The sequence below is a fragment of the Haliotis rubra genome, unplaced genomic scaffold (genome assembly GCF_003918875.1).
Source record: "Haliotis rubra isolate DU_JTF1 unplaced genomic scaffold, ASM391887v1 Scf159, whole genome shotgun sequence".
NCBI lineage: Eukaryota > Metazoa > Mollusca > Gastropoda > Lepetellida > Haliotidae > Haliotis > Haliotis rubra.
This window is the reverse complement of record NW_025765547.1, coordinates 643,853-658,881: the sequence shown is the minus strand read 5'-3', so window position 1 is coordinate 658,881 and position 15,029 is coordinate 643,853. Positions and strand designations below refer to the sequence as shown.

Below are 15,029 nucleotides of genomic sequence, written 5' to 3'. Positions count from 1 at the left end.
CCATACCGTCATGCAATACAGGATTTCTGTATTGCATGCTGCCGGATCTTGTTTTTCAATGTTCAGCAGTACTCAGATCAAAACATGTAAAAGACAGTGTTATCTCGAAATTGAGTGTGTCCCAAATGAAATCTTGGAAATAATATAGTAATTAAATTGAGGTTATTTTGTGTCAAATATTATTCTGTATTGTTTCTTTCATGATCAGAACCTGACACTTGAATGATGACACAAGGATGGGGAATCCGATCTCACTCTTATATCTGTGTTATGTCTCTTACAAGGAGTGATACTCAGATCATGGTAATATAAACTTTCAGCAGTGATGTTTACAGTTTGATCAAATAGTCTGTGTCATGAAAAGGGTATGTAATAAACAAAGAACATCACACTACTGTATTTGGACCTAATGTATTGAACTCGAGGATGTCATTGTAAGAAAGAAACATCTCATTCTTCGAACTCACTGTTTCACTAAACCTACATCTTCTCATTCATTACATAAGGGCAAATTGCACCAGTATGACGTTCAGTATATTTATTAAATGGTATAATTTCAGTCAGATGAAATCAGTATGATGTTTGAAAATCACAGCACTAAAAGTAATACTTGTTTAGCACACTGCTAAACAAATATCAAGAAGATGAAAAGGTAATATAAGCAGGCTGAAAAATAAAACTCCAGAATATCTCAGAATTGTACCGGGCCCTTCACTCATTCCATTTTCACTGAACTTAATTGAGATTTACTTTCCAAAAACTTTCAGTTGTTAACAGAAAGTGATATCGAATGTTCTACTGAACCAACTGAGTGATGCTACACAGCTGCTTTCAAATGAAGATAATAACTCGTTTATCTGTAGTGAAGTTCAACAAATTTTTGCCACTACTATGAAATACAGACTCTATCAGGATGGTGATAAAAGCTAGGATAAACTCGAGATAAAGAGAACAAGGTTGATGGTTTATGGCTCAGAAACATGTTTTCATGCCGAGAACTGACTTAAAGACTCCAAACAAGAAAATGTATAAAACCCAAAATATCTTCAGACTCTTTAACAGGATTTAAAACAAATTATTTGTGAGTGAACAACATTTAGTGGCGGTCAGATTAATGGAAATAGACTGAAGTGTACAGAAAAGAGTCAAAGACATCATTCACACCAGATGACGCCCCCCCTTCACACAGGAACCGACATACAATTCTGGGGATATCTGGAACAAACAACAGACACCGCAACAGAAACAATCACATTTATTCCCTATTGTTAGGCATATTCTAAAGTTTCAAACATTAACACATAAAATGTGTGCCAAACTGAACCTGTTCTCTCCAACAGGCCACTCTTAATGTGGGCAACAAATTGAAAACTCTATTCTAAAAGTTTGTATTTCATACTGAGAATCTTAAGAATGAAATTAGGATGTTTATGTCTGTCTTATATATGTGGGGACTAAACCCTACTGAAAGTTATGTCAAAATACAATTCTGAGCTCATAGATTATAAAGGTTTTGACGCAGGCTATATTGAAACTGCTTTTCCCATGGTATGTAGAATTAGTTTCAAAATAATGGTAGTTCCAACATTAGAACATGCCTTCATAAACTGATACAATGAAATTTGTCTAAGGATTGTTGATACAGTTTGCCCTATACAATGCAGGCTGCAAGGTCCACACAAGTCAATCACAGGAAACCAGCTAAGGCGTCACCATATAACTGCTTCAAGGCCATTTCTCAGTGCCCCTTTCATGTCAGACATCTTTACTTGTCCAACATCAGTAGCTTGGCAGCTTTTGTCATCCGCTGATGTGGTCCCTTCTCCATCAACATTATCACCTTCACGCTTTGTTCATCTACTTTAGAGCACACAGGTCATTTACTAAAGTTCTGCCTTCCAGTTCATTACAAGGTCACGGTGACTGGTGTGACTCCTTCTTAACACGAAGATATTACACAGAACATGAGACTGATTCCCTTTGCACAAAGAAAACATCCTTATGACACATTTAATGCTGAAATAGAGAGCTGATTAGACAAACACATGCCTGAAACAAAAGGTAGATTAATTGTCTTATCCTAACATTATCCTAATGGTGGAGTATGTACGTAAAATGCAAATTGTTATCTTTATCACAGGGCCTACATGCACAAAAGTGTCCCAGCACGGCAACTACCAATCACCTATGGTAAAGTACTAGAGTCACACTAGTGTTCGCACTAAGATCGTATTATGGTTCCTCATACTCAGTATCTGATCTGCTCATGGGCATCACAATGATCAAATCCTACTCGTTTTGAAGCTCATTTTGAATAGGTAAGTGAGGTAAATTTGAAGTAAAAAACTCAACATAAAATCATTTAATGGTAGGATCTTTTCAGGCTGGTGATTTCAGACTTCACCCATCTGCTAACTCTATTCTTACAATCTACTTCAAGCTAATAATAACTAATTACCTCACTTTTGCACATCCAATTGCTATATTGTGCCTTATCTCTCAGGGGTTTTCAGAGATAATTATCAAATCATCACTGGGAAAACACATTCAAGTTTCTAATATTTTCTACAGGAAACACCTGTTCAGAGATCTAAAACAGGTCAATATTAGATAAAAGATTTTTTCTCCAACTCACCAACCCTGGTTGTCTCCCCTGTTGCCGGCCCTGGTTGACTCCCTTGCGGACTCTCCCACCATCTTGCAGTGGCCAGACTTCGTTTGATACCTTGATGCACTGTTCACTATCTCACAACTCTCTCACAACAGTTTCAGCCACATAACACCGTGAGGGCAGCAGTATGGACCAGGCTCATTGCCAATAAAGAAATTTCCCTCCATAAGGAAGAGAAATTTTGAAGTTTGATAACTGCCAAAATTTTGTCAAAGGTGACCCAAATTGCAAGTCTGTTTGAGCCAGTGGGGTGGCAGACTTGAACGTCATGGCATTTTCTGCTCTGGTTTGTTAAAAGTTTTGGATTGGTCCATACTTGCCTGCTTGTATCAATGAAACACGAAGATAGGAAAAGTCTTTCGTACCTGTCCCAGTGGCACGAAAATCCAGCAGGCACTGCACTCTGTTCGTACTGCTCCAATTGTCTGTTGACTTCATGTAGACGAGATAGAAAATACTCCGTGTCCAGGCCCCCATCCTGCCAGTCACGGAAGCGAGTCTGAATATAAACAAAACATGTGGAGTCTGTAATAAGAACCCTGGTACCTTCAAGAGAAAACTGACAAACGTCAGTGTTTCTGGAATCAATCTGTTGTCAGAGATTGAGCAGTAGGGGAAAATCTCAGTTCGAGGTATCCTCCAGATAACTGTATAGCCAATGGAAAGTGGAAACATAATGCATACCATTCCATGAAGCCCAACACGAACATGACACCGATAAAACTGTTGCAACAGAAGTCAATACTGAGTGTGATCATGTGAGCCGCTGCACATGATTGTTGCGATTTACACTTCTTCACATCAGTCACAAACACCAAGTTCCAACAAAATTCGAATCACTGGTGTGGGTATGGCACAAGAAGGAGCTAAAAGAATTAACCCCTGACAATTACCAATAATGTGTAATTTTGTTGCATATAGAAAATTAAAAAAACCCAAAAAAAACCTTGAAAACAAAATTACTGTGATTTGAAAAGGAATCGACTACTGACTTTAAGCTTCAAATTATACATCTGTAAGACTCAGTTGTGTGTTGTCTTTCCAGTACAAGGGTCAACGTCAAGGTTACTGGTTGAATCATATACCTATTACGTCCTATGACAAAAGACATCCCATTTAAAGGGCTGCAAATCCTTTGCTACAAAGTCAAAAGCATGCTGTGACTTGGAAGTCAGGGGAGGTAAACACCTGACCATCAACGTACCTGCAACTCGAGGAGGAGCACCTGCAGCTTTGACAAGCCTTTCTTTGTGACTTCAAGGAACTCCAGCTTGCCCAATGCAATGTTGGCTACATCCTCCACATTGTCCTGCATACACACAACAGACAGTGATAAATAGGGTGCTGGTCCTCATGGCTTTCTTCAGGCTCCACATAATGTTTCAAGCTACTGAGTATTTACAAGTTATCATTCACACTGGAGAATGAGTATTGTTATTCCTTTCTACTGAGTATTTTAACACCAAAGAGGAGCTTTTATTGATACTTCTACTCAAAATGTTGTTTCAGGTGACTTTTTATTTGTACCTGTGTAAGTGCTGACCACATTGTACTTGTGCACAAATGAATTAATATTGCATAGATTCATCACAGCTTTATGAATGTCCCAGTAACAAGAAGACAAAGTCATCAATATCCCCCTCAACGGCAAAATACTCTTTATGAATATGTCTACTAGTTATGATTATGTTCAATGTGTATACAGCAAAGTGGAAGGAGAGTACTGAAAGGTTTTTAAGATCTGCTCCTGAAAGGAGCACTACCACCAAATTCAGTTTCAGCCTAACTTGTTGCCATGGAAATGCAACAAGATGACATCCTCATAGTCAAAGCCTAAGTCATGTTTCCATGGAAACAGCAAAAAATTAAATTCATATCTGGGTCTATCCCCCAAAAAGCACATCTAGGGATCATGCTTGATACGTGTACCAAGTTTGATGAAGCTAGCATGTATAGTTTGGGAGATCTTCTCCGGACAAGATGACATCCTCATAGTCACAGCCTAAGTCACGTTTCCATGGAAACAGCGAAAAATAAAATTCACATCTGGGTTTATCCCCCAAAAGGCACATCTAAGGATCATGCTTGACATGTGTGCTAAGTTTGGTTAAGCTATCACCAATAGATTTGGAGATATGCTTCGGACAAAGTGTGACGGACGCACAGTACGACACACGGTACAACACACGGACGGACGGACGGACGGCACCTGTTTCTATATCCCCCGCAACTTCGTTGTTGCGGAGGATAATAAGCCAGATGTGATGCTGTTTAAATTAATCATTCTCTGCAGCAGAGTGAACGTATGTGTAACTCAATCAATAAAGATATTGCATACTGGAAAAACTCATACACTGAATTATTAATGTCTGTAATTGTCTGAGCATGTGCCTGAGCATGATTGTCTTAGCATGTGTCTCAGCTTGATTGTCTAGGCAAGTGTCAGAGATGTGTCTCAGCATGATTGTCTTAGCACGTTTCTCAGCTTGATTGTCTAGGCATGTGTCAGAGCCTGATTGTCTCGGCATCTGTCAGAGATGTGTCTCAGCATGATTGTTTTTGCATGTGTCTTAGCATGACTGACTGAGCATGATTGTCTAGGCATGTCTCTGAATGTTACTGTCTAAGCATGTGTCTGAGCATGATTGTTTAAGCAAGTACCAGAGCATGTCCCTAAGCATGTGTCTGAATGCAAGAGTCTAAACATGTGTCCAAGTGTGAATATCAGAGGATTCATGAGCATCCTGAGAGTGCCTTGAGTGTGCTAGGTGTTCCTGAGAGTGTGGTGTATACAATCTGGCCATGTGTATCCCAGCTGAACACTGCCGTCCGACGTACCTTGACCTTTACGAGGTGTGGCACGGGTACCTCCTTATGCTCCTCCTCCTCCTCCTCCTCCTCTTCCTTGGGCTTCTCAGACTCCTGCTTCACTGGCTCTGCTGGGGGTGTCATCCTGCTGCCATCCTCTTCATCGCTGTCTTCATCTGGCAACACACAACAACATGGCTGTTATGTTTATTTTAAAAAACACAACTTTAGATTAACGATGAGTATAGGCAGCTCATCCTCGATAATCTCCAGGGTATCGTTACTATAAATCTCCACTATACCCTGAATGCATCTACAGTTTGGCCCGATGATTTTATTACCTCCATTTGCTGGCTTTTTATCCTATCAGGTGTCTAGGCTGGGAAGTTGAGCTTACCAATCACAACTCACTTTAGCTTTTTAAATTATGCAACCAATTTAACTTGGCAACACAATAATATATTGTTGCAGAGGTACCCTGAAAGAAGTAGGAGGAGTTCCTGCATATAGTTTTCAAATTTGTCAATTTGTCTGTATGTTTTTCCCCCAAATCTGAGTCAAACTGCGAACAAACTTTCGCGGCTGCAACCGCTATCTTTGTTGACACTGACAATCTCGGTTGTTATGCGGCTTATCTGACTGGCTACTGTGAGAATGCGGAGCCAGCAAAGGGAGGTAATAAAATCACCGGGCCCACCCGTAGATACATCCAGGGTATAGTGGAGGTTTATCGTAACATATACCCTGGAGATTATCGAGGATGAGGCAGCTGAACTGAGATGAGAACGAGAATGGAATGGAGGTAACTGTTTTATCAAATATGCTCTTGGATATGTGTGATACACGGATCAATTTACTGTCTTTTGTGCCGTTTGTTTTGTTCATGGTTTAACACTGAACACAGCATATTCCAGCTATAAGATAGCTATATAATAACTGAGTAAGGGCCAATCACAACCCATGAAATGAACAATGTCAAAGATCAATGGGGTATGATACATGCAAATCAATAAAGTCATAGATTCTGACCATCCATGTTTTCTCGGGACACAATATACCTGGAATCCAGACAGGGTTGACTCATGATTGTCAGTGCTGAAACATGAAACATTGAGAGCTATAACCTACAGCGTACAGCCCACCATACTCACCATATGCTGCCACAAGCCTTGCCTTCTTAGGCTGGCTTTCTGCTGGAATAGTCTTCTCTTCAGGCTCTCCGCGGAATTATGGCGTGAAGACCGTTTCTGCTTGGACTCAGATCGGTGCTTAGGCTCTGATTTGTCATGTCTGTGTCGTGATTCTGACTTATAGTAGTCTGACCGATGTTTGTCTTTCTTCTTGTCCTTATCTCTCCTGTCGTGTTTCTTGGATTTGGAGTGTTTGCTATCTTTGGTTTCAGGTTTGCTCAGTTTCTTCAGTTCGGCCTGTAACACAAGCATAGGATATCGCCGTAACTTTACAGTTGTATATGCCTGGACACTGGCCACTTACATTATATACAGTGTTGGACATTACAGGTGCCTGGGGCTCTAGGCTGTAGTTGTCAGGCTTCCAGATGTTGAGTATTTGCTCCCAAGTCCTCACTCAAATGGGTAGTGTTTGATATCAAAATAATTATACACCCTTGTGTCCACTCTGTAGGGTACTTTAACACGAATGAGTTGACATTTTTTTTTATCAATTCTGCTTGAAATGCAGCTTCAGGTAAATGCTTATTGTGTCTGAGTGCTGTAACTCTTCACATTAAACATGCACACGTCTAACTAGATAAAGTGCCTTTTCATGTATGTGTGGTTTTGTAGACCTGTAAATCAAGGTCTGTGAAGAAATGAAGGCACAGAAATAGAAAAGTTTACCCATTGAGGAATTACACAATTATTTGAACACAAGCAACTAAAAATTTATTGGGAAATGGTGACATATTTTGTGCATTATATGCAAAAAAAGATCTAATGCTCTGATTCACATCACTGTTTCCTATACAGGGATATATCTGGGGGGTCTAACTCACAAATGGATGGAATAAGCCCCACTCACCCCATGCATGAACACAAACATTAGCTGATATTGAAGCATTGTGTAGATCAGGCAGTTCATTGGAACTATCAGCATTCAAAATTAATGTGTGTCCTTAGGGACGAAGCCAAATGAAAACCTCTTAGACCCACAGCTTTTGTTTTCTTCAGGTCCTTAGGGCGAGAGCTTTTTCATCCCCAATAACTATGAGTGTTATTCTATATTAAACTTTACGGCCTACACAATCTGATCAGGACCCACAACTTTTTATGGTTCTGGGTCCTTAGGGTCTGCAGCTTTTACGGGTTGAGGGCAAACACTGGGCACTATCACTGTTTGTGGGATCTGAATGATCTGAATGCTCATTGGTCTGAATACTTGTTGGATTCATCTAGTTGGAACCTGGCTGTGTCTGGTCAATAATAGTGACTACATTCCAACACAATGTATTCAATGGTGACAGATGATAGTGAAGCCTTGTGGATATAGATGATCTAGGTTCAGATACTCACCGTCTTGCGCTCCAGAGCCAGCTCCAGTGCTGCATCAATGTCATCGATGTCGAAGTCATCTTCCTCCGCCTCCTTACCACCTTCCTTCTTCACTCCATTTTTGGGCAAGTTGACTCCGTTTCCATGGTAACTATCCTTGTCTTCAGTCTTCTTGGCCTCTTTGTTAATGACACTACTGTCACCCGTCTGATCCTTACCCTTCAAAAGTTCAGTTACAAACATGTCTACTTCAACTATATTGGGGTTCAGTTTAGAGCCAACCTCCTTTTCTTGTTTTAGAGGCTCGATGCTTGCAACGTCAATACTCTCTGGAAGATCTGGCCCATACGTCTTTTTGGACTTGAATTTGTGTTTGGACTTAAGCTTTTCAGTATCCTCTAGTTTTGGAGAGTCCACACTGGTGGACGGAAGCTGTGGTCCCACAATTTGGCTTGGGCTGGAAGATTTGGAATCCTGTTCTGCAAGGGGAGGTAACTGCGGACCAACAGTCACTGGGTCACACACTTCCTCCTTTTCTTGTTTTTTGCCATTTTGAAGGGGCTGTTGATTTTGACTGAAAAGAAAGCTTTATCTCTTTAGGTCTGTTTGGCAGGGTTTCACATGAGAATTCCTGCATATTAGAAGCGATAATTACCTATAATACTCCTAAAACCGTTAGCCATGAAGCACAAATGACATGATATATTCGCTAAAACTATAACCACTTTGGAGAACCTACAAGGATTGGTATGGTGTCGACAAACCTCGAAACATAACCAGGTTGAACATACATTCCAAGGCTTGTGTTCAAGATAAAGGGGTCCTAGGAATAATATTTTAAGGACCCCATAACTGTAGAAATTAGTCATCTACCCAAAATCAACACATAAAATGATTAATTGTACTATCTGACCTGGAAAGCTTCTTGGCCTCAAGTCTCTTCCGGACATCCTCAGGTATGCGCGCTAGTTTGTCCTCGTACTCCTTCATCAACAGGAGGTACTGTGTGTAGTCCATGGGGATTGTCCACGTGACCTCGTTGGTGACATAGTTCCAGTAGTAGATGTACTTGGTGTTCTCGTCCTGACACTGCTGCCACACAGACGTTGGCGCTGTCAACACAATACCAGATGGCAATACTACAACAGTACAGGAAACCATATACCAGTGCATTATTGTGGACATCCTCGATAATCTCCAGGGTATACGTTCCAATAAATCTCCACTATACCCTGGATGCATCTACGGCTCGAGCCGATGATGTTATTACCTCCCTTGGTTGGCTTTTTATCCAATCAGTTGTCTACGTTGGGAAGTTGAGCGTACCAATCACAACTCACTTTTGCTTTTTAAATTATGGAACAAATTAAACTTGGCAAGATAATAATAAATTGTTGCAGAGGTACTCTGGAAAGGTAGAAAGAGTTCTGGCATATATTTTTTTAAGATTTCAGACCTGTCAATATGTCTGCATGTTTTCCCCCAAATCTGAGTTGCACTGTGAACAAACTTTCACGGCTGCAACCGCTATCTTTGTTGACACTGGCAAGCTCAGCTGATCGGCTACTGTGAGAATGTGTAGCCAGCAAAGGGAGGTAATAAGATCATCAAATAAGATCGTCTTAAGCCGTAAATGTATCCAGGGTATAGTGGAGATTTATCGGAACGTATACCCTGGAGATTATCAAGGATGTATTGTGGATACCAAACTCTTTATTAATAAGAAGTACAAGTTGGAGGTTTGGATGGTGGTACCAAAGGTAGGTAGGAGGGTAAAAAATCGCTTGTTGCTCTGTAAGTCCTATAATAATAGTCCTTAATAATGAAGTGTTTCCAAACAAATGCTGTTTGGCCATGCTGCCTAAATCCTGAAAACTGGTCCAAACCGGATAATAGGGCTAGACCGGTCTTGTATATAGAATACACTTGCCAGACTACCTACAGCTCGTTTAATGACACCCCCTTCCATAGCACTGTTGTCAGTCTAATATTGGATAGTAAATTGTAATTAGAGTTTAAACTTCATAATTGGATGAGGCCAGTCGCCACTCAAAGGATAATTACGCAGCTTGTTTTTCCAATGAAACCTGCTCTAAAATATTCAGTCCAGACGTCTCTATGCCATTTGACCTGTATCAATTTTCACAGAGCTATATAACCTCGTGGATGACAAGGTACCTTCAGGCAGCTCATACTCTTCTTCCTTCACTTCAGTCACAACCTTGCTCTCCGCTGGTAGTCCCAGAACTTCTACACCACCCTTACTGAACTTGGACATGTACGACTTTTTCTCTCCAAGCTGCTCCGAGCCACCTTTCACGAACATGGAATAGCTGCTTGTCTTCTTGGTGGGCTTGGGTTCGGCCTTGGCTTCCTCTGCCTGGAGTCTCTGAACAGCTTTCTCCGCCATCACCTCAGCTGTCTGGTCCCGGGGGATGAAGGCCCCTGGAGGTAGAGGGATGTCGTTGTGGTCCATGGCTGGGCTGTCACTTGAAATGGCATTGATTTCCTGAAATAATCCATAAAGATCATGTTAAAATTGTTACCCGGAATCCAAAATTTGCAACAGTGTGGAAGACGTAGCAGCAGAGTGGACCAAATCACTAACATTGTTTGCTGGGGATTAGGTGCCTTACTCTGAGAGAGTGGGTTCCACCCCCAAACAAATCTGTACTTTTCTGAGAAAGTGTAATCCCAAATACAACATATGTTTCATGTGCTTCAGGGTCAGGCAAGAAAGAGCCTTTTAACTCTCAGGAAACAAAGTGGCCATAACCACACATCCAACCATCACCATGAACCATCTTGATTAGATCATCCTATACACAGGGTTATGTGCTATAATGATAATATCCTTGATTCCACTGCTCAAAAGTTTGCTTTTGGAGGTGACATCTTTTCAAAAGCTGTTACTGACAGCTCTATTTAGGAACATGTAATCTGAATTGAGCTCTTCAAGAATAGGGCCAGGTTTTCAATCATAACAAGATGGAGGTATAATACGCTGGATGACACAAGAGGAATCCTTTAGGAAATGTCTTTCCTACTTACTGCCAAGAAGTTGGCAACCTCAGAATCCATGGCTTGACCTTCTCCAGGTTTCTGTGGTGGCTGGTTGGTTTCCATAGCAACAGGATTTGGTGGTAATGGTGGCTGGTCACCTGAAAACAAGCATTTCACATTACACTCTTTTTCAAAACAGACTACAATAAAATTAATATTTTAATCATTGTTTGAATTTCACTTCTTTAAATCAGTTAATGCTTGTTTAGCAGACTGCTCATTTAAAACTGGGATTTAACATAGTTCGACATATCTGCTATCATACAGAGTGAGTGTGCAATGTGTGACAGTGCGTTATGCCCTCAGCGTCTAATGGTAAGGTGCTGTCTGGGCATTGAAACAACAACCCTATGTTCGCCATGCAAACACCCTATCCACTGGACCAAGGAGGCAGTACAACACTGTAACACAGTTTAACAGTGTATGATGCCACTTACCTGACTGAACTGTCTGTCGGCTAGGTTCATCATCACTCTCAGACTGAGAATCCGAGTCATCATAAGCTCCAACCAATCTGGAGAGACCAGCTTTCTCTGAAAGCCAACATGAACACAAAGTCATCAATGTTGCCTGCCCTATTAAATGTGTTTCGAAAATCACAAAAGAAGTATACATTAATCTTAAGTCCTAAGCTTACACAGAAGTAATTGTGTAATAGTTAATATTTTGTTGTGACATTGATCATAAAGGTGATTGGTGACAATCATTGTAAGGTGTCCGCATAGTTCTGTTCAGTGTTGATCATAAAGGTGATAACATAACGTCATAGAGGAACATAAACAAAAACTTGACTCAGCTACGTAAATTGTTTAGCTGTGGTAAGTCTAATAAGTATAATAATCCGTGATCCATGGCCTTTGGAAAATGGACAAACTGCAATGAGTGCCTGGGCACTTAATCAAAGTCCAAGATAAATCCACTGAAGAAAATCAGCAACTGTACCTGGACTGGATTTCTCCTTTCGATCAGTACTGACTGCATCCTCAGACAAGGACTGATACCCATAGCGAGCTGGGAAACAAACAAGTTTATTGTTTACTATCTTAGGTTTCAGTTGGGGATCACAGCTTACTGTGACCAGACAATCCTGTACACAAAACACCTACACCACATAATGATTTGTTTCTCTGTCTGTGTTGATTAACAGACAATAATGATTGTTGATCATTTTGCAAGAACATGGCACGATAACCATTAAGGCTGACAATACATCACCATGCCTATTATCCATAAAAAAATGGCATGTTTTTATAATGCCAGTCTTGATTGCATAATGCCAGACATGCCACAGAGGCCCAGATAAGCTGCGTGATCTGGGTAAAATCCGCATAGAAAATTTCAGATGGTTGAAAAATAATTACTACATACCATTTACGATTTAAAATGTTAGATATGCAAAAATGCGTAATGTAAAAGACATCGATTGCTATCAAGACATAGTATAGGATTAGTGTTGTACCAGGATGAGTGATTTTTATGAAATCATTTCCATTATATTTAAATGGTTTTGATTAGGTAAGACATAAGGCAGAACATGGTAAACTTACTCAATGCAATTTAGGTGAGTAAAATGACTGGCAAACGAAAGCAGTGGCAATATCAACGGAAAAAATGAAATTGTGCAAAACGGTTTCAGCCATATTGTGATTCAAGCAACACATTCTGCATTAATATATACAGTGTCCATATTGACATCCTACAATCTAGTGACTTCAAAAGTATTTATGTATGCTTCAACTTAGTACATCCACCTTAACCATGTGAATAAACAATATCTATGCATAAAACAAATACGATCTTTCAGTCATGAATTTACTTGCTTTCAGGCAAGTTAGCAATATATTTAGCATGATTTCAACTTACTCAGATATGAAAAAAAATATTGTTATTTTAACCATGTGGTCACAACAGAAAAGGCAAAAAAGGTGATCATGTATTGTAAAAAAATTAAGTTGAACATAAACACACAGATCTGAACACTTTTCTAGACCGTGTTGACAAACTAATTGGGTAAAATTGGACGGTGAATCTGTGTTGCATGGCAGCTGATTTGGATGCATATTGCAAATTGGCATATCAAACAATTGATTAATCTACCTAAATAGCTGGAATTTGAGCTTGAGTTGCCCAGCTGTAGTCTCCGTCCACGGCCTCGACCGAAGCTGGGGTTCATGTTTCCCTCATAAACTGAAAGTAAAATAGACCATTTTGCATTCATAGACTTGTAAGAGTCATCAGATCATGAAATCCCCACAATTCAAAAGAGGTATGGTCCGGTCCACACATCTATATGTGTATATGAGTCGAGGTCGTTCATGTGGAAAAATGAAAAATGAATCATTCTCACAATCCCTCCATAGAAAAAGGCACCAGCTGACAACCTTGTCTCTGTCTGTGTGAACCACGCCTTGGGCTTGGGGTTTAACCAAAACACGCGATGCACAGGGTCAAATGGTGAACCTTAGTAACCATTAAGTTAAGTAGCCTCCCACTATATTTGCCAAATGCATGCTGATTCACTGGTCATTTAGCTGTCCTGTTTTTGGGAGCTGATCTCCTTAGATGGAGTTACCCGATAATGGTTGGATGGTGGGTCAACCCAACCAACTTCCTGACCGAATGGGTCAGATCTAAGGAGGTAACACCGAAATATTCCTAACTTTCAACATAACAGCAGAGAGCTACTCATTTATTATTTGATTTTACGATCAAAATACTGAACAACATATCCTTTACAACTGTCCGAACGTCTCATCATTTTGCCCGTGCACGAAAACTGAGGCTTTATTAACACTTGCATGTCTGTAGGATGCTTTCGCAAATACTTCCTTACACACTGATTTTACCTGTATAAAGCAATGTCACATACACGTTACTGGATGCTTTCACGAATAAAACTCGTTGCCGTGCGTACTATTGGCTCCGACGCTGTTTTTGTTTTCGGAATCACATTGTCAATTTACAGACGCCATTTTGGATCTTTTGACATCATGTGAGAACGTAACGCTATTCCTGATTGGTTGATCGGACATCCAACGGTTGACAACGACACATATATTCCCGAAAGGCGTTTTCATCTTGGGAAGCTTCAGCTCAATCGGAAGATTTCTTTCTGTTACACACTTAGGAGTTAAATGAATTTACCTACCCATTAATTTAAATATTTCAAAGATATTTTATAAAGTAGTCTAGAACGTTACAGGTTCCTAACATGGTTACTAATGAATCGATTCAAAATCAACATGATAATCATATATACATACATTTATATATATTACGCACACTCTCTCATATGTCACATAGATCCTCACAATTCCATTTTCTATCATCAAATCTCGATGTTCTTTATTCTGTGTTTTAAACAGAAATATTTTAAGTTATGTTTTTAGGATTTAGCACGTTCTATAACACAAAAATACTCTTAAACAACATGTTTTAAAATAACCTAAGGTTCCCGTTGAGTGTTTTGTGATTCTTTGAACTAATGTATTTATGTCAAACTGTGGCATGGCATCTCGGTGGGCACCTATCAAACCAACACTAGTCAGGGCTAACACAAGTAGGAAACAATCTTGACACAGAATCTCATATCTACTTTCCATAACAAAACAGTATACAATATATAGCTATTCTAATACGTCAGAGTTATTATTATTCATTTTTATTATCATTATTATATGCCATTTGTATATTTCTGTAGCGCCCTATTTGAACTACTTCTAGATCACTCTAAGGCGCTTCACAAGTTGTTTTTCCCTCAATCATTGATTGTCAATCGCAAACAGCACATTGTATTAACAATCTCAACTCCCTGGGGATCATACACCTCTTGCAGCCACTAGGCGCACCAAGTTGATGTGAATTTCCAACCTTACGAGGTACCCATTGCATTTAAGTTGTAGAATGAATGAATTCACGTGTTTGTTATGAATAAAAAAATAGTGACGTCAGAATGTGACCTAATTGAGAGGTCATCG

At 39.9% G+C, this 15,029-nt stretch overlaps 1 protein-coding gene across 2 annotated transcripts; it reads right to left on the bottom strand.

Moving 5' to 3' along the window:
- Positions 1-3,893: 3,893 nt before the first annotated feature.
- On the bottom strand, positions 3,894-14,037 carry LOC124271239 (formin-binding protein 4-like). 2 transcript variants are annotated; one of them, XM_046706328.1, is made up of 11 exons: positions 13,899-14,037; positions 13,150-13,239; positions 11,995-12,063; positions 11,490-11,585; positions 11,041-11,150; positions 10,168-10,498; positions 8,903-9,101; positions 8,011-8,563; positions 6,631-6,906; positions 5,510-5,655; positions 3,894-3,980 (listed from the first exon to the last, which is right to left on the bottom strand). In XM_046706328.1, exons 2-10 carry the CDS (start codon positions 13,223-13,225, stop codon positions 5,620-5,622), a joined length of 1,746 nt encoding a protein of 581 aa, XP_046562284.1. In that variant the 5' UTR covers positions 13,226-13,239; positions 13,899-14,037; the 3' UTR covers positions 3,894-3,980; positions 5,510-5,619. The 2 variants fall into 2 exon arrangements, with proteins under 2 accessions (XP_046562284.1, XP_046562285.1); XM_046706329.1 differs by having other exon boundaries at positions 13,922-14,037.
- Between the last annotated feature and the right edge of the window lie 992 nt (positions 14,038-15,029).